At 37.2% G+C, this 24,812-nt stretch overlaps 1 protein-coding gene across 14 annotated transcripts in view; it reads right to left on the reverse strand.

Moving 5' to 3' along the window:
- The window catches only part of MPP6 (membrane palmitoylated protein 6), a 59,615-nt gene that overhangs the window by 23,745 nt on the left and 11,058 nt on the right, over positions 1-24,812 (reverse strand). For 2 of the 14 annotated variants that reach the window (XM_032685874.1, XM_032685825.1), the window contains exons 2-3: positions 7,679-7,797; positions 2,661-2,813 (exon numbers count right to left, since the gene is read on the reverse strand). In XM_032685874.1, the coding sequence (XP_032541765.1) occupies positions 2,661-2,813; positions 7,679-7,795 (270 nt within the window). In that variant the 5' untranslated portion in view covers positions 7,796-7,797. Of the gene's footprint in view, positions 1-2,660; positions 2,814-7,678; positions 7,801-8,292; positions 8,389-9,836; positions 10,046-10,329; positions 10,383-17,672; positions 17,833-24,812 lie in introns of all 14 variants that reach the window. The other 12 variants (XM_032685929.1, XM_032685815.1, XM_032685846.1 and 9 more) reach the window with 11 other exon arrangements.

Genomic DNA, 24,812 nt, shown 5'->3' on the forward strand with positions numbered 1-24,812 from the left:
TAAATGATCTAGGAAACGGGGATGAGAAGTGAAATGACAGGGTTTGCTGATGCTGCTCAGCTATTCAAGGACCAAAACTACTGACTGTAACCTGCAGAGGCACCTCATGAGCAACAGAGCAAATAAATTCAATACAGACTGCAAGGGAAAACATAATCCTAGTTTAACATATTAACTGACAGACTCAGAAATGGCATCTCGGAGATGCAAACAGTACAAAACCAATCCAAGTCTAACAACCAATCCACTTCTATGTTTCTGACTCTAGAGGTACCTCTTCTTTACTGAAAGGGTGGTCAAACACTGCAACAGGCTTCCTAGAGAGGTGGCCTATCCACCATGTCTGTCAGTGTTCAACAGACATTTGGACATGATAACATGATTTTTAGTCAGCCCTAAATTGGTCAGGTAGTGATTGGATGATCACTGGAGGTCCCTTCCAACTGAACTATTCCAGTCTATTCATCAGCTGTTAAAAAGGCGAACCAAATACTAAGAACTTTTAGGCCATGAGTAGGAGTTGCAATGGAAATTATGACACCACTTCATAAATCCACATTGTATACAGCTTTGCTTCCCTTCATTTTATCTACTTGAGACAAACACACACAATGAGATCTCTCAAATACTGGTAACATGGAAAAGCTGATTAAGAAAAACTATTCACTTTCTTCCTACACAAAAGCAAGGGAATATTAAGTTAAATTGACAGGAGACAGTCTCAAAACCAAAAGAGCACAGTCTCCACTCTGACGGGGGATGCTGTGAGTGACAGACTTTCATATGGATTCAAAAAACAACTGAAAAAACAACTCAGAAAACAAGCTTATGGAGGAGAACCATGGGTGAATGATACCACTTCTCACTCAGAAGTCTGAGCAAAAAAATTACTAAATCCTCACAAAACATTTTGGGAGGTATCACAGTTGGCTTGTTCTAGCCTTACAGTCTTCACTACTGCTGGGACAGGGAAGGAAAACAGAAGAGATGTTTGTTAAATGAACCTTTAACATGGAATCAGGAAATACTAACAAAAGATCAGAGGAAAATTGTAAAGTTAAGGTAGCAATATGCAATTTCACATCTGCTCCTATAAAGCAAACAACAAAAAACATACAAGAAACAGCATAAATACTAACATTTTAGTTTGCCAGCTATTTCGGAACTTTTAGATTACCCATTTAAGTTGCTTAAGCCTGAACTAATGGAGTATTTGACACCATGTTGTGCCTTTCTGTAAATTTGACCACTGAACAGGAGTGAATGCTGGGTTTGCCTCAGTATTGGCTATTCACTTTAAATATAATTCTTTTTTGACCTCACTCTCCAACAGGTCATTTTCAGTCTCCACCCCAAAGATCCTTTGCCCAGCTGCTTTCTGGTCTTTGCCATCTCTCTCCAGAAATCACTGCTACAGTGCCTTTCAAAGTACAGCACTTCGATTATTATGTCCTTTTCATCTTTTGATTCATCCTCTTTAACTTTCAGCTTTGGTTTCTCTATCTAACGCAATAGATCGTTGTCAAGTGTGTCACTGCACCAGTTGGCCCCCAATTCTAATCCTTTTGCATTTTAATACCAGTTCCTCCAAGCTCTTCCTCTTCTATTCAAGTATCAATTTCTGCTAAGGGATCAAAAACTGATTTGCAGGTTTATTCACCAGTAAGTCTCCAAATCGTAGCCTTTGATCACTTAGCTATGATGCCTTTCTGGACAGGAGGCCAAGACATTGCTCTTCAGGAGAGGCAGTGGAACTGTCATCACTCACAAGAGCTACTACCTCAAAAGCTGAGCTCTTAAAGTGTTCCCTCTTCCAAGAGACCACAATACAGCTTCACAGTATTTCCAGTGTTTATCCATGTTAAACAGTAAGGCACCTCACTGCTATGTTTGTACAGTTTGTAACTGAAAACCTAGGGAAAAAAGTGTGTTTAAACTCATATACCCCAAAAATATCTACGACTCCATACTCGCCTGCCAAAAGAAGCTCATTTGTACTGTGGCAAAAGGTTTGCTTCTGTTCTTCTACAGGATACATATAGCCAAGTACTACAGTCTGCTGAAGCCTGCCTAGAAAGGCCAGAATCTACCAAAGATTTTCAAACCCCAATCTTTAAGAGTCAGTATGGCAGCTGGTGATAGAACAGCAGCTATGGAAAAAACATCTGCTTTTGACAAGCACGTCAACACCTCACTTAAGCAAAGCAATAGGGAGAAGGATGCAGTGTCTGAACTTCAGCTGCAGATCAGATCACAGAAGAGTCATGTTCATTCACTCTGCAAACCGTCCATCTTACACATGAGCTTGAATGAGCTGAACTGAAATGCTGAATTATCAGTAGATCACCTGGAAATGTTAAGGATGAAGCCTTCAGAGAATTGTTATGAAAACTTTCATATAGAGAGTAAATGCTTGTTGGAGATTTATAACAGAAACTCCAGTAGATTATAATACAGTGAGTGAAGATATTCTTGAGGTGACATCAAAGAATAAAATCAGGCTTATTTGTAACCCCACAGGTCTTCTGCTTTACCTTTCATTCAGAGTAAAATTCTACATATTAGTTTGCTACAGGTCAGGTTCTGTTTCATTATTATTCCTAGATCCATATGTGGAGACTGATACAGTAAGTTGGTAACATACAGTAAAAAGGTGGCACCTGAAAATGAGGTTCCTTGAGTATTCCAACCAATTCTGCAACATTTTCATCTTTATTTACTAACGGACTGATGTCTTCGAGAATTTCATTCACCAGTTCCAAGTTATTGTCACTGACAGCCTCAAGTTTAGAATCTTCCAGTCGCTCATGAGCCTGTAAGATTAAATATATGAGACTATATTGTAAATAAGTTTCAAGAAGTTCCCATCTATAAACTTCTAAAGTAATTTCTTGGTGCAACCTTCAGCAGGAAAGCCAGAAAAATTACATTTAGGACAACCTGTATATTTTATTTTTATACTGCTGAAGGATTTCGCATGCTTAACTATGTGACCCAACAAACTTCATAAGCAACACCTGTCAGAGAAGCTTGTATGTCCTCATTTCCTGTAACCTCTATATATACACCCAACAGTCCTCTCAGAACAGTATAGTGCCTCAGGATCTTTTCTGCTTCAGAACCCTGTACAAGCACACCTTCTAGAAGGACAAAAAAAAGGAACTATGGGAGCTCAGAAAAAAAATAAACTCTTTAAGAGAAGCATTTACCCCAGACTCCTCCCATTGAAATACCTTCAAAACAGCATATTCTAAAGGAAACCCTGCATAACTAAAGGAAATGCTACAGAAAAGTCTGTGGTAAAGGCAGCTAACAGCATCCTGGACTGCATTAAGAGGAATGTTACCAGAAGCAGGAGTGTTACTCAGCACTGGTGAGGCCATACATGGAATACTGTGTACAGTTCTGGACATACTGGAGAGAGCCCAGTGAAGGGCCACAAATATGATGAAGGGCCCGCAGCACCTCACATTTGAGGAAAGGCTGAGAGAGTTGGGAATGTTCAGCCTGGAGAAGAGAAGGCTCAGGGTGATCTCATCTATATAGATAGGTGTATAAGTACCTGCAGGTACCTGCAAAAAAGACAGAGCCAAGCTCTTTTCAGTGGTGTCCAGCAACAGGACAGGAGGCAGGGGACACAAACTGAAACACAGGAGCCTCTGTCTGAGTATCAGGAAACACTTTTTCCACTGTGAGGGTGACTGAGCACTGGCACAGGTTGCCCAGAGAGGATGGAGTCTCACTCCTTGGAGATACTCAAAAGCTGTCTGAATGTGGTCCTGGGCAACCAGGAGGTCCTGCTTGAGCAGGCGGGTGGACCAGATGACCTCCAGAGGGTCCCTTCCAACCTCAACTATGCTGTGATTCTTTGACAACTTTTCATCTATTTCTAGAGCTATTCCTGCAGACATAATCCTTTCCTAAACACTGCAGATACTGATTTAAAGGTAGGAGCTTTAAACAGCAACAGAAACAACTCATAAATCTGAATACCTCACTAACTTATTACAGGTAGTGCTGTATCATAGAATTAGGGGGAAAAGGAGGAGGCCAAAAATAACTGATTCTCAACTCAATTAAGAGTTATTTCCAACACCATAGCAACAAGAAATTTAAAAAAGAGCAATCACTTTGGCATATAAAAAACAAACAAATAGCAGATATAATTGAGATTCACCTATATATACTTTCCATATATATAATTTGAAGGTATTCACGCACTTCTACTTTCTTATTAGTGCTTTAAAAAAGACCTTAAAATAAAATTTTGCTAAAACGAGAAAACTTTGTTTCCTGAAATCATCTCAATATTAAATTCTACTTTGTATCTATAAAATGGTATTTCTGCCAGACTGATGATCAAACTCTGGAAAGGCTAACTTAACATAAAGACATTTCAAACATTCCTCAACACCAACACACACAAACCAAATCACTGTGATTACAAAGCATAGGAAGCTTGGCACCTACACACATTCTCCTTAATAAGGGAATGCTATTTTGTACACAATACATACAGTAAACAATATCCTTCTTTTAAAGTTTACTTCTTTTACAGCAAGTAAAAATACAAATCTTATGACTTTTAAACATAATCCAACTGCAGAACCTTTATGATATTAGAGAATATGGGTTATCTTATTTCTCATATATTCATTTTAAAAAAATACTACCACTAAGTATAATTTAAATACAAATATCCTAACCCTTTACTCCAAAATAAAGGCCATGTATATAGTAGGGAACAGGAAGTTTTATCAGTGAACAACCTCTGATCCTGTAATATATTGAGGAGTAGCAGGATACAGAGTGGTATGAATAATTTAAAAAAACAACAAACAAACAGGAATACCTAACTTAGATACTGCAATTTTCCTTTCATTTCAATTCATCGTTTCAGAAACAGTGATACTGAATTGAGTCTTTCAGTGCATTCGATATTTATTATACTTGCCAAATGTTCAAATAGTAAGGCTTTTACCTCCAACAATACAACATCCTAAATACTGGACTCAAATTTTATAGATTATTCCTAAGATATTTCCTTGGTCTGAGTTAGGCATTGTGCTGGTATGCTGCAGGCATACAATGCTAAAAGCAATAGTGTGACTGCAGAAAGAAGATAAAAGTTTTGAGGTTTGAAAGAATAGTTAACAATCCAGGAGAAGAGAATTCTGATAAGACAGTTCAGTAGCAAAACTAAGTAAACTTCATGCATGTTCCAAGCTCAACATCTATTTTCCAAAAAGCATAATAATTCTAAAGGCTAGTTAGGATTGAACACAAATGTCAGCACAGGAGTTGAGGTTGTTAAGTGTGGAGAAGATCCAATTGCAGTGTTTCAATATTTAAAGGGGGCTTAAAAGAAAGATGGGAAAAATTTTTCTAGTAGGGCCCACAGAGATGGGATGAGGCATAACGATTTAAAACTAAAAGAGGGTAGACTGATCTTAGATATCAAGGATAGTTTTTAGAGTGAGTGTGGTGAAACACTGCAACAGGTTGCCCAGAGAAAGGTTGCAGACACTCCATCCCTGGAAACATTCAAGGTCAGGCTGGACTGGGCTCTGAGCAACCTGATCTAGTTGAAGACGCCCCTGCTCACTGCAGGGGGGTTGGACTAGCTGACCTTTAAGGGTCCCTTCCAACCCAAACTACTGTATGATTCTATAAACATCAGTAAGCAACAGGAAAAAACATTTTACAATAATTACAGTTACTTCCCCTTTCTCCTACCACCTACTGAAAAATGGAAAGATACCATCAAAGAACCCTATCCCCCAAAAGATCTGTAATTTCTACCTTGATGCCTTTATTCTACACAGAAAAAGTGTGAAATGAACTTAACCCAGTTTCAAAAGATCAGCCAAACTTTGCGCTGCAAAATATTATAAACTAACTACTATGCTTTTTGCTTATCTTCATTTTTTTAAGGACTGAAAAAAAAAAAAGTTTGTATGACCTGTGGCCAATTTCCCTAAGTTTCTTTTTGTCCTCTATGGCATAATTTACATAACGATTAGCCTTAATAACTGGCTAATAAAGGAAAATGAAAATAGTTCTGGCCTGCTTTGAAGTTATTCTGCTTAAATAGTGTGGCCATCTCAGGGTTTTGAGAATTGCTATATACTATTAAAACTAGCTCTTTTAATAGAAAAACAAGCTTATGTATTTTTAGGGACAAATGGATATTTGGGACAATGGATATTAGGGACAAATGGATATCATACAAATGTATGAACTACACACACCTCATGAAATGTGTTTTGAACTTACCCTTATTTAGTTCTAATGGCTAAGACTGAGATTTTTTCCAAAAGAATTACAAAAGAAAATATGAGTGTGGTCGTGCCATGTGAACACAGTTTAAACCTTTCAGCATTCTATATAAAGCATGTGTACAGTTAAGAATCTGTTTCCATTACAAGCACTTTTTTTACATCTGCTAGTCATTAAATTCCACATAATTGTAATTGGCCATTAAAGCACAAATTCTTGACAGGAAAAAAACTTTGCAACGAACATTTTCTTCATGATAAATATTAAATTAAAGATGACCTATGCAGCAGATACTTAATGAGTTGCTTCCAACTTCAGCAAGAAAATACTTTTACTTACTCTAGTAAATTTAGTACAAAATCTTTCCCTCCACAGTCATTTCACCAGCAGATGAGGCACTTCTATTACTTCTCAGTTTATTACTATGCAATGTCTTTGACTCAAAACCATTTTTTTGAACAGTTTAACAGAAGTAAATTCTTCTATGAATTCTCATGGGAAGTTTTCCTTTCCAGATTTTTATACTGAGCAAAATCCCTGCACAACAATCCTTTAGCTTTACAGAGTATTTCACACCTGCCCAGAGGGCATTGCTTTCAGATGTCTATTTCTATTAAAGACACAGCTGCATTTAAGTTAACTGTGTTTTCCTCATGAAAGGAACTTATTTTTATGAAATAAAATTAAGAAAGAATGTAAGTGCTGTACAATATTTGACTGCATTTCCTATTGGTAAGATCAGCTACATTTTAATTACAGAGCCCCAAGATTTTTTGCAAATATCACCTTACGTATTCATAATTGATTGCTACCATCTATAAATAAAAGATTTTCGTAACCCAAGACCAAAACTAAGGATAGTTGATGTCTCAGAGAGCTGACAATCAAAGGTAACAGCATTATTCTGAGATTCAGGAAAGGGCATGAAGACAATATTTTCCTGGGCTGATCAGAAAGTAGTTTTGAGCTAAAGACAAAAAGAAAACTTGTTTATGCCACAGGAGAAGGAAAGTTACTGCTCTCACTTTTCATCTTTGGCAAAAATGCTAAAAATCAGAAGGCATATGGGTTTTGCACACAACAGTGGTTACAAGACTACATTAAAATCAACTGATTCTAATTTCAAGTATTTTGACTTTTTTCATAAATAATGTAACCACATTATTTTTGTAGTCTCTGAATTCTTCTTCTTCCTCTAGAATCTTACATATAACAATTAATTAGCATGCACAGAAATTATACTGTAGCAAATCTTCACCTTCAAGCTTGCCTTCTATTCTTTTAATAAGACATACCATACATGAAAGCCATTAACACCTCAATCCATACTCAATGTTCACACAATAATTTAAGAGTTAAAATATTTCCAGATTCTACTCGAAGTAGCAAGTTTAAATACCTTAGCAAGTGATCTTACGATAGGGTTTTCCATAATTCCTTTAAGAAAAATCAGGTCTATTTCTTCAGCGCCTGTCGATGTTGGCAGATCAGTAAGGTTGTCTAAGACCTGCTGCATGGCTGCTGACAAAACAAAAACAAAGAGTAAGTACTGACCAAAACAGGCTTCCATGAGGAGCAAAAGCTCTGGGAAATACCACAGTATTAACTTTATAGATGTTAAGCAGTCAAATACATCTACTGAGAACAAAGGAACAGAATAGAAAAAGATCTTTTTTGTGTGTGTTTGAGAGATGGAAAGAAAGGATCTATCCAAACCCTGACCACCACATTAACTTAAACCCAGGCCCAGCACATTCCTTTCAAGACTCGCTACCACTTAAAGGTGGCAAAAACCAAACAAGTACAAACTATGTACAAGGTAAGCATAATCTTCCAAATACAATAAAAGCAACTCATTCACTACTCTTCTCATTTAATCCCTCTTTCAGAAGAAGTTTCCAGCCCTTATACATCCACCAACCAACTACAAGTTTTACAATGCTTGTATAGGCAGATTCATTGTTATTGAAAATTTTTTTTAAACCAAAAATTTGCTTCCAAGGCAGCTCTTACCTCGGGGGCCCTTGTGTCCATCCCCATCAGTCCTTTACAGCCAGTTCTGACTGGCACTAAGAGCAGATGCTAACACCAACCTGGTCCCACAGAACACTGTAATGGGAAGGATATCCTACAATGAGAAATGTATTGTGCCTGCCCAGTACCCTCAGTGGAGATTTTCCTGGCTATCTACAGACTTGCAGAGAGAACTGCAGCAGCTTGGGTGAGAGTGAACAATACTGCCCAAGGAAAAGTCAGAAAATCCCACCATCCCAGCTGTCTTGTCCTAAGAAGAATTTGTTCTTGTTTTTAACTGCAGAGTTATATGTACATGATCAAACAGACACACACACAGGTATACTAACAAAATCTCCTGTTGAGATTCCCAACAAGATAAAAAGCCTTGGAACAACCACTGCGTTCTGCAATGTTCTGCATGTTGCAGAGCAGTATATACCAAGTGAATTAGAAAAGCTTATATGCCCCTTCTCCCACACAGGAATTTACCCTTAACTTTCCTCATTGCTTTATAATGAAAGCTATTATGAAACACTGCACAGTAACAGAACAAACAGCATTTCTAAACACCTACTTTCTGATTTCAATTCTTCCTAGAAAATTCCATCACAAGAAAAAAAATTCTGGCCATTCTTTCTGTCAAGTGGAACTGACTTTTCAATCAAATCATCTCATGTGTCACATTTTAAGTACAGCAGTGCATGTCAAAAGACTGCATTATTTTAAACGTGTTTTAGCCATACTTCTCGCTTCCAAAAAGTGAATTTTCTGTGAAACCATGAGTAGGAGGGAAAATGACACTTTATGCTTTCAGATTTTGGAGCAGTATTATTTCTACTTTATAACAGACCAAGTGCTGTCAGCAATCACACATTACGTAAAGTCACTAAATCGCTTTGTAAACAGTCACAACTTCCTCAGACTAGGTATGTCCCACATCTTGACTAGTTCAGCTGCACATGCAATTGCCTTGTTTCATGTTTTCTCACTTTCCAATTACAGACTCTTACTGTATAAGTCATGCAAGCTTTAATACCTGCAGAAGTAGACAGATGTTTCTCATGAATTTACATCATGTATCAGGTGCTGCATAATACTGTGTTATAATAACAAGCTTTCTTTACATTTTTAACAGTTACGTAAATTGCTTCTAAAGGAATTCAGGTTAGCCTTTTGCTCCTATAAATAATCAGAGAAAATATAAAACTTCCTTCAGGACAAAACATTCATCTCAACTGCCAGTTGTAATTCCAGCACTTGATGGTGACAAAGGCATGCATAATACAGACATTCTTTACACATCTCCACGATAATAGGCTGTTTCTTACTTAAATCTTTCACAATTCTGCCTATCTTAGAAAGATCAAATTAAAAAATAAAGTCCCTACATAAAAACTTTATAATCAATGATAAACTGTTAAGAGCAAGATTAAGTTTCTTAAGACTGTCTTTCAACCTTTGTACAAGTAGACTGGGTATTTTCAAAATAATATTTTGTTTAATAAAGGTTTCACAAACATCTGGCATCAGAACTACTTAACTATATTTCAGCATTCTTGGAAAACAGCAACCAGCTTTATCAACATTCAGAGTTTAAAAAAATCCACAAAGGCAGACTTGCATCCCAGGTCATCAAAACCCAAATCAGCTGTTTTCAGGAATATCTTCTTATTGCTGTGTGTGTGATGGTTGCCTTCTCTCATGGCACAGCCATAATGGCAAGAGTCTTCTTAGCTGTCAGTACTGTTGCCTCGATATTAGAAAGCAAAACAAAGAAGCAGGAATAAGCAAATTGGTTACTTAAAGGTAACTCATTTACTTATCCTGGATTGCTTACGTTTAACACAGTAGGAGGCTCCAAATTGCCTCAGGATAGCTAATGTCCCATCTTAAAGGGAAGATCTTTCCCAGTAGTTGAATAAAAAAAAATACTACTGTTAAGTACCCCTTTATTTTAGCCAGCTACAATGTTAAGTAAGAAATTTTTAAGAGGAGAGAAAGCCTGACCTTCAACAAAGTCTTTGCACCTCTTACCTAGCACATGGTAGGCAGAGGAACATTTATATGCTTCACTGCTTTACATTCACCTGGCAAAAAAATTCAGAACATGATCAAATGTTATTTTTCAAAAAGTCACTAAGAGCATTTTCCAACAGGAATTATGTCAGCTGGTTTATATAAGAAGAATAGGCAACAAACACATGGGTATTTTTTGTGACAGACTAGACTAAGCATTTTAATTTCAGTGTTTTACATTTATTATGCAAGTCATAGTTCCCATTTAATGCAAAATGCTAATATTTGCTCACATGTGAAAATAACTTTGAAAGTCTAAGCAACGTACTGACCTACATATGCCTTAGATATTCATACATGTACTTTCAAACAATTTGATTTATCCAAAAACTATTTAAGGGCAGAGAAGGGAGGAGGTGAAGACACTTTGGGAAATGTATTATGGGCCCTCTTCTTGTGTATCTATTCAAAAGGCTTTTGTTTATTCATTTCTAGGGAAAAAAGATCTTATTAAAAAACAAACAGTGGGAGATATGCTGTTTCCAGGCTTAATTATAATGATCTTTCAGAATAATGTATACACACAAGGAATTTCAAGTAGCAGTCTTTTAAACTATTTCACTCTTTTCTTTCCGGGGTAAAGCCACCTTAGCACTTATCCTATCTTTGAGGAGCAGGAATGAAAGCTGAAGATGGAAGAACTTATGTAGCAAAGTTTTACTTAAAAGATCAGGTCCTATCAAGCAAGAAACAGATGGAACTGAGGAGTTTAGAAACTACCAAATCTAAATACTCCATCAAAAATTGCCTTTTGAGCCTCACATCTCTTTTGTGGCAAATCCACCCTTGAAATGTTGACAGAAGTTACTCACTGGGGGAGTAGAAAGCCCTGCAGAATAAGGACTACATGAACAAACTGCATAAACCAGGTTGGCAGAAGTGCTCTTTGTTGTTGAATGCTTTGGTGTCCAGTTAAAAGCTTTTTCTTCAGTGGAAAATTAATTGGGTCTCTCTTGCCCCATCATTTAGAGAAAACTGATAAGAACATACTAACTTTGAGAGCTCTACCATGCATCTCCTTCTCTCTATGAAGACAAGCCTTCTTCTACATTCAAAGATCCATTTGCATAAAACTTTAAAGTCTCATCACAAAACAAGAGGATTTGCTTTTGTGAAGACAGTATGAGATAGGTGACATTGACTACAGTGGTTAACAGACAAGAAACACACACTGACAACAGCCTCCAGACACAACAGGATGAACCCAGCAGCAGAAACAGGCTCTCAGCTGAGGCAAGGTGTTGAAATTAATCGATTCTTAGGAAACAGTGACAATAAAACTGAGTCTGACTTGGGATTCCTAAGAGAAAATGAGATTACAATGGGCCCCTCTCCACTCCAGCCCTTGGCTCTGATGACAGGGAACACACATAAAAGTAGAATTAATTTCCACAGTCAATTTTCAAAGAACATTTTCATAACCATAGCAAGTTTAAAGCCTCAAGCAAGACTCAGCAGGAGCTACTGGTCTTCTGTGTACATGCACTGAACAATTTAATCCCACTATGCACAGGACCCCATACTTGGGGAAACTAGTTTGTCAATTGAACCCCATATCAGAAAGGTAAAAGGGGGGAAGATATGTTAATTATCTCTGTGGCAAACAGCATGCATCCTGAGGCATAAGAATACAGATTCCACTTCCTAATGCAAAATTTACTAACCATAATTAACTCCTCCTAATCCACAAAGAGCTCTTGGGACAACCAAAGGATGCTTCAAAGGTTTAATCTACACATTGTACTTTACAATAGTAAATTCAGATCAAACAGAAGTAAAAGATCCTGTGATAACTCTTCTCTTCTTGTATTTGTTAGAAAAAGACAGGTTTTCACCAAGCTCTCAACTGTGATTCTTCTATCAAATTTGATTTTACTCTTTCTTTCAGTGCCTAATTCTCGTCTATATTAATTCTATGTAAAGGAAAGAGGAAGCATACATTTAAATAAATTTTCCAGATTTGCAGACAGAAGACAAATGTGTCACTCACTGGGGAAAATTAAAGCTTTCCAGAGTGAATACCTTGCACAGATTTTTTTAGCTCAGTTTCATTTTATTAGTCTCCAAGCTTACAAAATAACAGGAATGAAAAGAAAATTATGTATAATATATTTAAATAAACATGCATATTTATTTCCACATGGCCTACTCATCTGGCTAGGAAGGTATAATAAATACCTCAAGGACTATTGGTGAGGCAGATGCGTCACGCACAGTCTAGGAAGTTAGATTAAAACCTTGTCACATACAGAAACTTTGGAAATAGTTTCTTGTGTGACTTAAAACCTTTTCAAGTGGGATATATCAAAAAGAAAAGTTTCACAAGACACCAAATAAGCTCAGACAAAAGAAAATTAATCTGTAACTTCTCCAGCCCTTAACCAATGAAAACACTAACTTTTTTCCATTTGCATTCATGTTTTTAAAATAACAGATTTATGCTTTAAGATAAGGCAAAGAAAAAAAATCTATTTTGTGTTGGCCACTTCTCTCCCCAGTTATAAAGTATAGTATTTTTGGCAATCTAGAAAAAGAGTACCTATGGATGAGGTAACATTTTGAGAACATGTAACAAATTCATTCCCTAACAGACTATTGATTGAGAGTGTATGAAACACTAACAAAGCCGTCTGTTACTACTGCTAGAAACCAGGTTTTAACATAAGTCTCTGGGAAAGCATTATGTAGCGAGGACATAACAGCATCATGTTTGTGTTTTCACAGCCAGCAGCTGTATCCACTGATACAGTTCAGCAGCTGCTCCAGAGAAGCGCTATAGAAGTGATGGACCACTGCAGCTCAGCTCCTCTGCTTCTCCTTATAGGGTACCAATTAGTTACACCTAATCCCACACACGTTGCTGACTGTAGTAGGGTACCACAGCACTTGGGCTCTCAAGCATCCACAGACTTTGCATCTACTATTTGACAGTGCTGGGCCAGTGCCACTCCAGCCCTGCAGCCAGCCACCTTAACTCAGACATTCCTGGGCAGCAGTCCACTGTAACAGGCACCTTTCCCAAACAGGACCCCTTCCTCATGCAGCAAATACAGTACATCTCCTCTAGAAAGACAGTAAGATTGCTCATTGAAGGAAGCTGTTGTCTGCAGCATGCACACTGTACTGACTGCATAATCACATATGGCAATGACTTTGCAAAGGAAGAAGGAAAGTCTAATTGATAAGGATGAGTGTTCTGGATATTCAAATTCTGCCCACTGAATTTTCACATGTTGAAAAGAAATAACATAAATGCTTAGAAATGTTTGCTAATCTTTTTAGTTCATTTTTTCCAAGTCTACTGGCAACCAAGATGGAGTTATTTTAGCATAGCTATAAATAGAAGCACAAGCAGTTCCTACCCTTATCAAACCTGGCTCAATCTTACAAGCCCACTTTTCATGACTGTGAAGGTCACAAAAGCTGTGGGGAAGAGTGAACAACCCTTTCTCATCCTGAACACTGCAGACATACTTCTTTCAGGCTGTGAAGTTTGTCCAAAAAAAAGAAGAAGCACAAATTTTCTGATGAACAGATGGACCACACAGCTGCATCTTCTGGAAAGAAAAGCTCTATTTAAAAATTATCTCAGCAAAGATAAAAAGGGAACAAAGCATCACAACTCCAAAATCAGCAGAATTAAAAGGTTAAGTATTATTTGAATACATATATCATGACAAACAATAAGATATTGGTAAGAGATACACTAAAATCCAGTATTGCAGAAATTATGTTAAACTTCTTTTTCTTAAAGGATTGCAAAGAAAAATATTTCATAAAGTATAAAGGCAATTAACTTAACTTGATGCTCACTAACTAAGCTTGATGCTTTGAAGATAAGCCTATACAGGTGTTAGGTATTACCACATTTTCTGATTTTTTTTAATGAGAGGAAGACTGATGCAAACCTCAGGCACAGATGTGATTAACTGAGGAAGCATACACATGCACACACACACAAGTGTGCAGAATACAGAAGGCATTTAGTGCAAAATCTTCTTTCATTTTAGCTATGGATGTTAGGAAAGTATATGATGATGTCACACAAAGACTACTGTACTTTAAATGAATACTAGGACATGCCCCAGGAGAAATTTCAATTTTGCTGAAGAAAGACTGTACTACCCTTAGTTCTCCAATTACTTTAGTAGTTTGAGTACTGGAGAATATTTTAAAACAGATTTTTTAATGAAGGCAAAACACATTCAGTGGATACACAGTTTAAGATACTACTTTGTACTCAAAATTTTAGTACAAATTCAACGAAGTTTCAGGATGTATCCTGCACTCCACTAGACTTATACAATAGGCTGAGCCTACTGCATCACATCAGTCATCCTCCCTACTATTCGCAAGCAGAAGCTGGATGAAGAAACCTGTATTCTCTGCAGTCTCTCTGGTAATTAATGCCAGTATTTATGAAGTCCAAAATGCCAGCAAAACAGATGCAACAAAGCAAGTACATCTTTTGAAGTATTTCTTCCTCTAATGTGCACCCTTCCAAATTAATCAAAGCTTTGTATCTCTATATTTCTGCCACAGGACTCAAAATTATTTATCTGTTGCAGGAGGACAGAGCCTGAAGATAGCAAAACTGACAAAATACTAACATAAGTAAAGACCACAGTTACATACCCACAGGAACAAGTTTTGTGTAACAAACAAACAAAAAACAAACAAACAAAAATATCAGTTTATTATACCACTTTTCTTGGTGGAAAACTTGAGGCAAAGCCATGCAGAACTATCTATACAGTTTTATCCCATTAAAAAATTCAAGCCTGGGCCAACTAAAACTCAAATGATTTCTTCCTCAATTAGATCCCTTCTTCACACATGTCCAAAAATTAGACCTGAAGAGAAAATAATGAACACCCTTCCAAAGAGAAGCAGAATTCCACTCCAACTGTTACATCCTTGCAACTTGTTGCTGGCCTCCAATCAAAACGGTCTCAGTGCATAAAGGCAGGCTGTATGTTGTGCCCCACTTCTGAGACCAGGCACCAACAGCAACTGGTTCAAGGTCTGCTATGAACATGTTTTTTCACCCATTTGCACTTTCATCTAGGAACACTAGGCAAGTATAGTCAAAGAAGAAAGCTAAAATTCACAAGGGTTGTAACATACTCTACTGTCTGTGTAAATGTCATTGTTCAGAACATTATTTACAGAAGTATTTTATAATGTGGTTTGTGCACATCTGCAAACAAGACAACGTACTTTTAATAAACAAAATTAGATATTCCACTGTATAGTAAAGTAACAACACTGTGCACCTCCAGAGACCTATGAGGAATTTGACTACCAGAGATGTTGCTGATTCCACTGTCACTTGCATCTCAGGGGTACTTCTATCCTTCAATCTGAAAGGACTTGATCACTCAACAGACTCTCAGGAGGATACCATTAAAAACAATCCACGCTTCAGATACCTGGGTGTTTCCTTAATCTTGGAAATCTAGGAAATCTGGCTTAAACAATTCTTTTTGGTTCCTGTTCCCAAACCATTTTTTTTTTTTTTTTTATATCTAGCAAACAATGCCTCGGTTCCCATTCTTCTAACCTAAAGAGGGCAATTTTCTGCCCTACAGAGGACAACTTCTCCACTCCTATACTGACCAGGAAAGAAGCAAGCCTGGCATAACTTCCCTGTACCTCTTCCACTCTGCACCTTTCTTCAATACAGTCAGAACTGTGCAAAATATTTTAGACAAGAGTCTCATGAGTGCCTTGCCCAACACCCGAAATCTTCCCTTTCTACTGAGACAGATAGATAATAAGATCTATTTTGTCCTTCTTATAGTTATATCATACTGTCAGCTTAATCTCCTGGTCTGTCACAAAACAGTATAAAACATCATTTTGAACCTCACTCTTCTCCAAACCTGACACTTGTAGCTGAACAAAGTGTCCTCTTTCTTCAGTGAAAACACTACAAGTATATTTTGTCCACTACTATTACTCTAGGCTTCCAATCAGTTCTTGGCACTTTGGTTTTGATCCTCTTTTGCTTCAGTGAAAATGCTTAGACAACAAAATCCACCAGAAACCACACATCATCCAGACACTACTGTTGCTTTAAACACAACCTCCTTCTACAGCTTTAAGTGTAGGAGCCACTGAGGAATTCTAACAATAAGGAATTTTATGATGAAGAGTTTTGATATCAAGTGAAGCAAGGCTGTATTATAACACATTCTCAGACTTATTTCATAACAACAGCAGAATGCTTTTCTAAATGAAAGCATCCAAACACAGCACTTTCAGAATCTGATTGCTCCATTATGATTCAGCCACTTCAAAAACTACACCTATGCCCTTTTAACACATCACACCCATATATTAACATTTCATGCATGCCCTATTTCAGGCTTCTGCTACTGTAAAGTACTTATTAAATTATCCTTTTCAACCCAAAACACTGGAGTATTTAAATTAGATACGTATCAATGCATGCCTAAAAATATTTCTGAGATTCTATTACAAACATTTGAAAACTGCTCAATAAATGTAGATGCAGAAAACAGAAATATGAGACAGCTTTTTGGAGCACAAAATAAATTAAAGCACTTTACAAAATATTTAGACTATTTCAATATATTCTTTAATAAAGAATGAAAAATATATTTGATTATATTATATCTAGCCCATTTTACTATAGAGGGAAGAAGACCCACCATACAGAACTTCCATAGGGAACTTTTCAGTTAATTCAGAATCAACTTAATTTCATCTGATTTTCCACTGCATCCCAGTTTGAAGGCGAAAATTTAAGACAGGAGTGAATCTACAAAATTTATAAATTTTAAATTCAATTATCTCTGTCCCAGGACCTCAGTTTTCAATTTTACATGATTATTTTCCAGGAGTTTCATTTGCAGTTCATCCCTAAACTCTAATGCTCCCACTTCCACTAAAGTAATCTCTCTCAAGCAAGCACTCCCCATCTCTATCCAAACAAACTTAATAGGAAGCAATAAAAGCAATTTGCTAAATTAATGATGTTATAGTTCAGGGTGACTTGCAAAAGGAAAAGAGAAAAATGTTTACTCTGCTACCCTTGTCATATGACACAGTTCTTGTTTATTCTAAGGACACAGCTAAAGCTTTACCTAAAAAGAAAATTTCCAAAACACACTTGGAATGTTAGCAGTGATGTAGTAGATATAAAATGGTTTTTCCAAATTTGTTTGCAGAACAACACTGCTGATGTTTCTAAATAATGAAAAAATACCACATAAAACCTTTGTACTTTAATACAGAGATGGCAAAACATGATGGCTTGTTAAAGGTTTACTGACCTGTAGGAATGCCCAAAACACATCTCTCTCCTTCCCTAGTTAAGAGACTTAATTCTAAACTTTTCTTTCAATTTAATGCAATTGAGATTTACACAATTGCATATTCATTATCCTCAGCAGTCACCTTCCTTTAGTCCTTTGAAGGGTATGTTCCAGAACCCTGGAAAAGGAATGAAAAGATCACCTTGACACTCGTATTTTGAAGGGAACTGAAAAACCCCATGCAGTAAGTCACACTGCCCTTAGTCTTGTATTTCACCTTCTGAACTACTTCTGCACATTATGCTATCAGGATTTATTTATGATTGCAAATGCTTAATGAGAAGTGGGAAATCTAATTTCAATTTAATAATATCTAGGCACAATAACGGGAGGGGGGGAAGTTTTTTCTAGTGGTCTGGGGGCAGCTTGCATTAAGAACTACATGTTTTTAAGGAAATTGCCACTTTGAATGTTCACGACCTTCACTCTAAAGTCACTTTCCAACTCGCTGCCGTAAACCCTGAATGACACTGTTCTGTGTGTATAAGGTGGGCACAGGCTGTGAAACTGCAAAGGGTATCTTCTAAATGGCACATGATGCATACTGACATGTTGGAAATTTGCCATTCCATTTCCTCAGAATACCAAGTTTGGTTTCATTAAGTTTTGCCTAGGAACTTCTGAATTTTTAGTCATGTACCTTGTCACCTCAACTGAAGTTCTCAACCAGAGAACTTTTAAGTAAAGGCTTACAGTGAATAACTTTTAACCAAACAGTTACAATTTTTCTAATTACACAATGAGTTTTAAACATTGTTCCATTCCACTCTTTCTTTGGAAAGCCTTGGTCACCTTTGAGCTTCACATTGCCCGCCAGGAATCTCACTTCAGTTTATTTCTCTTCCCTGATAGCAGTAATTATTCAAGTATATACTTCCAGTCACTCACTTTACACAAATCACTCCATTACTGTTGCACAAGCCAAGCGCTGCACATTTTCAGTTCAAATGTTTTCTTTTTTTTCCCCCAAAAGAAGTACTGACAAATGTAAAGACAGCTGAACTTTTCTTCTTGGACAAGAAGAAACTCAGTGAAGAATCATGTCTGTCGAGGCTTTTTATCATTTTCTGAGACAGGCAAACTGCTGTAAATCTGGAAGTAGAGAAGTCTAAAACTACAACTTTTGCTTATTACATGATGTTTTTTACAACGTCTTCTCTTGTAAAAATAAGGCCATGATGGAATTTGGCTTTTTGACCGCATCTGAACCATGAGAAAGTCTACAGAGGGGAAAAAAAAAATGAAAAAGTTTTAAGATAATGTCTTTCTTGACTTCAAACTGCAATTGCTGCTTCTTAAAAGCAGCTCATATACATCCTCATACGAGTGTATGAGTGTATGAGTCTTCAAATCTATTTATGCTGAAGCAATAAAAGCTACATTATCTTGGCTTTCACTCAAGTCCCCTTGTTTTGTTGTTTCCCCAGACTGCTTAGGGGTCTCAGAGAAAGGGATGGGAGCAGAGAAGAGCAGAAGATACAAGTACAAGCAAGAACCTCACTGTTTCTTGACAACAGAACCTCTCAGATTCACACCAGTTGTGAGGTCCAGTTACCTGGGTATCAGCAGCCAGAATCACTTACTAATACCATCAATAGAAAAGAGTTGGAAAGGACTCCTTAAATAGCCTACTAAAGTCCTCCCGTGAACAATCAGAAATGGTAGGTTAGGGACTCTGATTCTCTGTCCCCAGCTTTGGAATTTCATGTTTCAGCTTTTCCACAAGAAGGTTTTATGAAGTCTGGGTCCTGACCTGGAAAAGAGCAATTGCTCTGCCAACCATCTTCAGCATGGCAGTTGAGAGGACTGCCTCCTCACACTCTGAGTTCTCAGAGCAGTCAGTCCCATCTATGGTAGTTTCTGTTTATTATACTCCCCATTAAATTCCTCTTTCCCAGAAGAGTATTGGGCCTGAGAGCAATATAAAAGGAGAGCAGTGTAACCTCCTACAGATAAATTGGTTCTTTGGACACAACTAGCTTTAAGACTGTGGAATAATTTAACATGAAATTACCCACAAGTTCTCAAGAAAACTTGAAAGGGCAATGATGTCTTTTTCCATAATGCTAAGATACAACGCTCCCTGGGTGTTACAAGGTCAAAACCACATTAATGACATTCATAACTTATGGTAACAAAGAAAACAAGTCCTATCTCAGCAGAGAGGTTACGCAGTGCACATGGTAGCAAGAAACAGATGGAGTAGTCACCGTCTCGTGCAAATTTGGCACTGAAGTCAAATGGCCCCATTCTTCCTTAGAATTTTGAAAGGTCTGAAACAAAACATAGCCTAAGAATGCATTTTCAGAAAATGTAAATTCATCTTTGTAGAAAGGAAATTAATCTGTTCAATTATTTTTCAAATAATCAACTGTATTTCTTTCCTGTTCCTGAAGACATGCCCAAAACCCAAATGAAACCCTGTCTGTTAACATGGCCCCCAGCAGACCTGTAAACATTCCACTTGTCATGTGGTTCAGGAACAAGTCCTACACTCAGGACAGAATCTGGCTGACTGTCTCTACTCAAAGAGCAGCTGATATTTTTAAGTACCCAGGCTTGCACTTCCCTAAATCAACAGAACCTGATAGCTCAGCTACATGCATCCTACAAGCTAGCTACAAGTGCGTGCTAAGCTGTAAGGTCACATGCTGGACTTTAGCTTGGTTTTTGGTCCAGTGATGAGGGAAAACTAGGTTGAACAAACAGATCTAATAAAGTAAACCCCATGCAGGTAGACTGCCAGAACACCCGTCCCCGGACAGATCCAGTGGCACACTAACAAAGGCACAAGCCCAGCAGCCTGGTAAGCAACCACTGGATTGCGGGTCCACCTACTACCATCAACCTGCACATAGAGAGGTGCATTAGAAGCATCAGATCTTCATGTTGAAACTCCCTTTGGAATGATCAGTTTGGAAGAGACCTTAGCAATAATAACACCATATTGCTTAGAGATTTATTTTTTATTTTCATTAGCATAATAGCCTTTCCACAAATCAAGCTTACTGATGGCACCGAGTACTTGTCATGGTAGAAAATAGCAATCACATTTGATCCCATAAGAAGGAATTTGTGTTCAATGACTGAAGCAGTTGAAACATGAAAGAACCTTTCTCAATTGCAGAAACTCTGGCAGAGATTCTGTTTTTCCAAATACAGTGTCAGGATTTAAATACCACATCACTTCTCAGCACAAGTTCAGAGCCAGACAAGCCAACTTTCACACAGAAGGAATCAACGCTTGCCTTTTAATACCAAAGAGACTGGTTTGAATGAGCTCCTGCCAGTAGTTCAAAAAAGAAGCCAGGTGTCTGTACTGAAAAATTCTTTTCAAAAATTAATTACCATCTCCCTGTTCAGAACAATGGACATCAAGGGCTATGAAGGATAAAGATACAATCAAGCATGCATTGCATTGGCTCAACACAGGACTAAATTATGGCTGAAAGGGTGGAGAATTAAATAGTCTCATGACAATTTTTTTATATACATTCTAAGTACTTGAAATTCACAATGCAATTACATAAATTTCACATGTGCTCAAAACCAATCTTCCTGTGCTAAATAATTGAATTGTTAGCATATCAAACAAGTCAAAGCAGAGTGCACCAAAAAGCCCTGTAATTTCCTGGTTTCGTGAGCAAACCAGAAACTTCAATATAAACTGAAAAACATTTTCATCCATTCTGAACACAATACTAACAATAGGATACTGTAGAACCGTTCCCCTAAAGACTTTTTACCAAAGCCTTACAGATAAAGCACTGCCTGTCGGTTTTCCTAATTCTTTAATGAAGTCCATCACTCAGCAGACAGTTCTTGTTCCAGACAGACACCTGAACCTAACCAGGTATCTTTTTGTGATGAAGGAACATTCACACAGTGCTGTATGTGCACACATGTCAGAGCTCTCATTTTAAATTATCAGGAAGACTATCTTAAGTTCAAGACTTAATAAAATAATCAATACAGTAATTCTACCAGCCTTGCTCTTCAGTTATGGGGCTTTCTAAGAACAGGTGGATACAGATTTTTCTGTGTGATAGATACAGAAAAACAATGCAAAGACTGACAAGATGAGAAGTGCACAGTGCAGCACAGCTGTAAGACTCTACCACAAATTTGAAGCATGGAAATATCACTGCAACTGCATCCGAGACATTCTTGCTTTCCCCAAACATTTTTACTTGAGTCTACAGCACTCACAGCAAAGCCAATAGCACACAGTGTCCTATGATTTCTGAGGAAGGGAAACAGATTCCACAAAAGACACATACCACCACAAGAGCATCCCAAACAAACTTACAGACATATCACTCCTGACACTTCGTAAAAGATGCCTCTAGAAAAACTGACTTTAATCCTTTGAAGGTTTTTTGGATTATATTTTGGAAGGGGTGGAAAATATATTTTAATGAGTTTAAACACCACCGAGATGCAGAAATTCAAGATCATCTTAGAGTCAGATTATCTCTCATGGGTTTTTTTACAGTCATCTTTTCCAGTTTAAACCAGCCATCGTAACATATGCATATGCACACACCTCAACATCAGTGTTTAAAACATTTAGCCAAAATTTAAACCCTACCATACACAGAAGAGTTGGTCACCTCCCCAACACATAAATAAATAAAACTAAAATTTTGTTTGAGACCCAAAGTCCCAAACACTTATTTAATAGTGAATTATTTGAAAATTTATTGAATAAAAGGGAAAAAATGGCTAGAAGGTAGGCAACACATTATGATGAAGTTAGAAAAACTAGATACAACAAAAGGAATGGATCAGAAGAAAAAAGAAAAAATGTGAAATGTCGTATGATACGTTCCAGATGATGGCCCAGGAAACCATGCCTGGTCTGTCCTTTTTGTACACAGTCTAGCACTAAAACATGGTGCTTATACCATGCTGGAAGGGGTGTTTAAATGGTACTGTCACCTGCTCCCCCTGTCTTCATGTACACAGCCTGGCACTTTTACCTGGAAGATGATATTACACTTCTTCCTTGACGAGAAAGAAAGAGAGGTTCCCAAAGCTGAGTAGGTTCAACTTGCCACTCATTGTGCTCCTCTTTCAGCCTGCTGACTTTAAAAAAGTTGGGTTAGACATATTAGAGAGAAGTGGAATTTGCTAAAATATTATTGGAAAGCATTTCATTGTATGTTCGCCTGCAAGCAAGCAAGTAGTCCCTGTGACTTCAAAGTTAAGGCATCTGTTAAAGTTGGTTTAGGGAATTATTCCAGGAAAAAAAAAAGCAAAAAGGAAGTGACCTACTTGAATGAAAGACTCATTCGGAGGTTTATATGTTCAGATCCCCTCAAAATAGGCTGACAAGAGGTATTTGCATATATTTCCTTAAGTACAAACTGTGAAATGTCACACAGTATAAGTCTTGATTAACCCATTTGGTTCATATATACTCAAGATATTTTCCACTCTCCTTCCATTCATTGCATATTTCTGTTCACTCAAGAAAGTACTCCTAATGTTTCCTAAGTATACAAAAATGCTTAAGAAACAGCAGAAAACCAAAATGGCAGCTTAGCTGCATAAAAACCATGAGCAGTTTGATTAAAAAGAACCTGTGCTATAGACATTTAGAGATTTTTCTAACAGTTTAAATTCTATTTTAAAGTTAGATGGTCAGGATCTAGAGTCCTCATGACTCCTCACTTCTTTTGCCTTCCTCTTCTTTGTAACTCAGCCGAAGCTGCCAATGAACTCTAAAAAGTATGTAACAGAAGCTTTAGCAGGATTCTAATTTTGGTCACAGATAACCAAGTATAGCAATTCTAGACAATGTTAGCTGAGATTTATGATGCATTCAACATCTTCAGATGTACAAGAGTATTTTTGGGCATCACTTGAAAAGACAATATTCAATGTATAGCTGGTAAATTTTACTTCTCTTTTTTCTCCTATTTCTATATAAGAAGTATATGCATGCTGCACTTTATATCAATTTTTTTTCCGAAGGATCTATTTCTTCAGCAAGAGAAAACACAAGTCTGTTCAAGTCTCACTTATTATACCTGGTTTTGAGAACAGAAGTTAGCTATACCATCGTCTTTTCTCTGAGGAAGACATACCAATAATTAGAGGAAAACCTGCCCTCCTAGTGCAACTTGGGATAAAAAAATTCAGTCAATTTTTACTGAACTCCATTGTTACATTATTTCTAAACTAAATTAAAAAACCCCACCATAATTATTTGTTTGTTTTACCTACCACTATCAAAATCTCTTCTCCCAAGAAGAAAGAGTACCTCCAAAAGCTTAGATCAAGTTCTTGGTAATGGAACTGCTCTTGGTTTTATACACTTACCAGCTCATGTTAAGCCTGAGAGCTTCTGCATTCCACTTAGGCCAAACTGGGGGTTTGCCAATGATTACACTTCTTCTTAAAAGGTAATAGGAAAATCAGCTTGAAAAAGTATTTTTTAAAACTTTATTAGACAACTGTATTGGGACAGTGCTTCTTTATTGCCTCTTCAACCGACTGATGAAGGGATCAAACATGAGAACCTTGACTTTTACCAACAAATGAAAAGACAACAGACTGAAAAATAAGAGGAAAGAGCTCTTTACATCTCTCTGAGTCCTTGATAGCACATTTCCAACAGGTAGTAGAAACTGTCTCTATAGCGCTATGCTGTTATTCTGCTTGGATTCTAAGATCTCACATTAAGTAGATTTCACTGAACAAAATACATCTCCTGTTCACTGTTAACACAAGGAGGTCTAGAACTCCTGACTCCATTCTTCTTACTGGGATCACAGGACTGAATCTAGAAGCTTAAAAGTCTTTACTGTCAACTTGGAAGTGTTTTCCAAGTAATACTGAATGTAACAAACTGCTAGCTACCTGTAGAATGACTGAAGTAAGTGAAAGATGAGCCAGTTGCTACAGTTTGTTCCCAATTCTGAGTAAGATATAGGACCATGTGAGGAGAGACTTTAGGAAGAATGATTTTTAATGAAAGCAATCTGAAACAGTGATCTGTTTCCATATTATCTATGCATTTCCACAGATCAGTTGAAGATGTTGCCAGGTACAAGATACCATACTGTCAGTCTAACTTGAAAGAGCACTTTT

The sequence above is a fragment of the Chiroxiphia lanceolata genome, chromosome 1 (genome assembly GCF_009829145.1).
Source record: "Chiroxiphia lanceolata isolate bChiLan1 chromosome 1, bChiLan1.pri, whole genome shotgun sequence".
In the NCBI taxonomy this organism is placed as follows: Eukaryota; Metazoa; Chordata; class Aves; order Passeriformes; family Pipridae; genus Chiroxiphia; species Chiroxiphia lanceolata.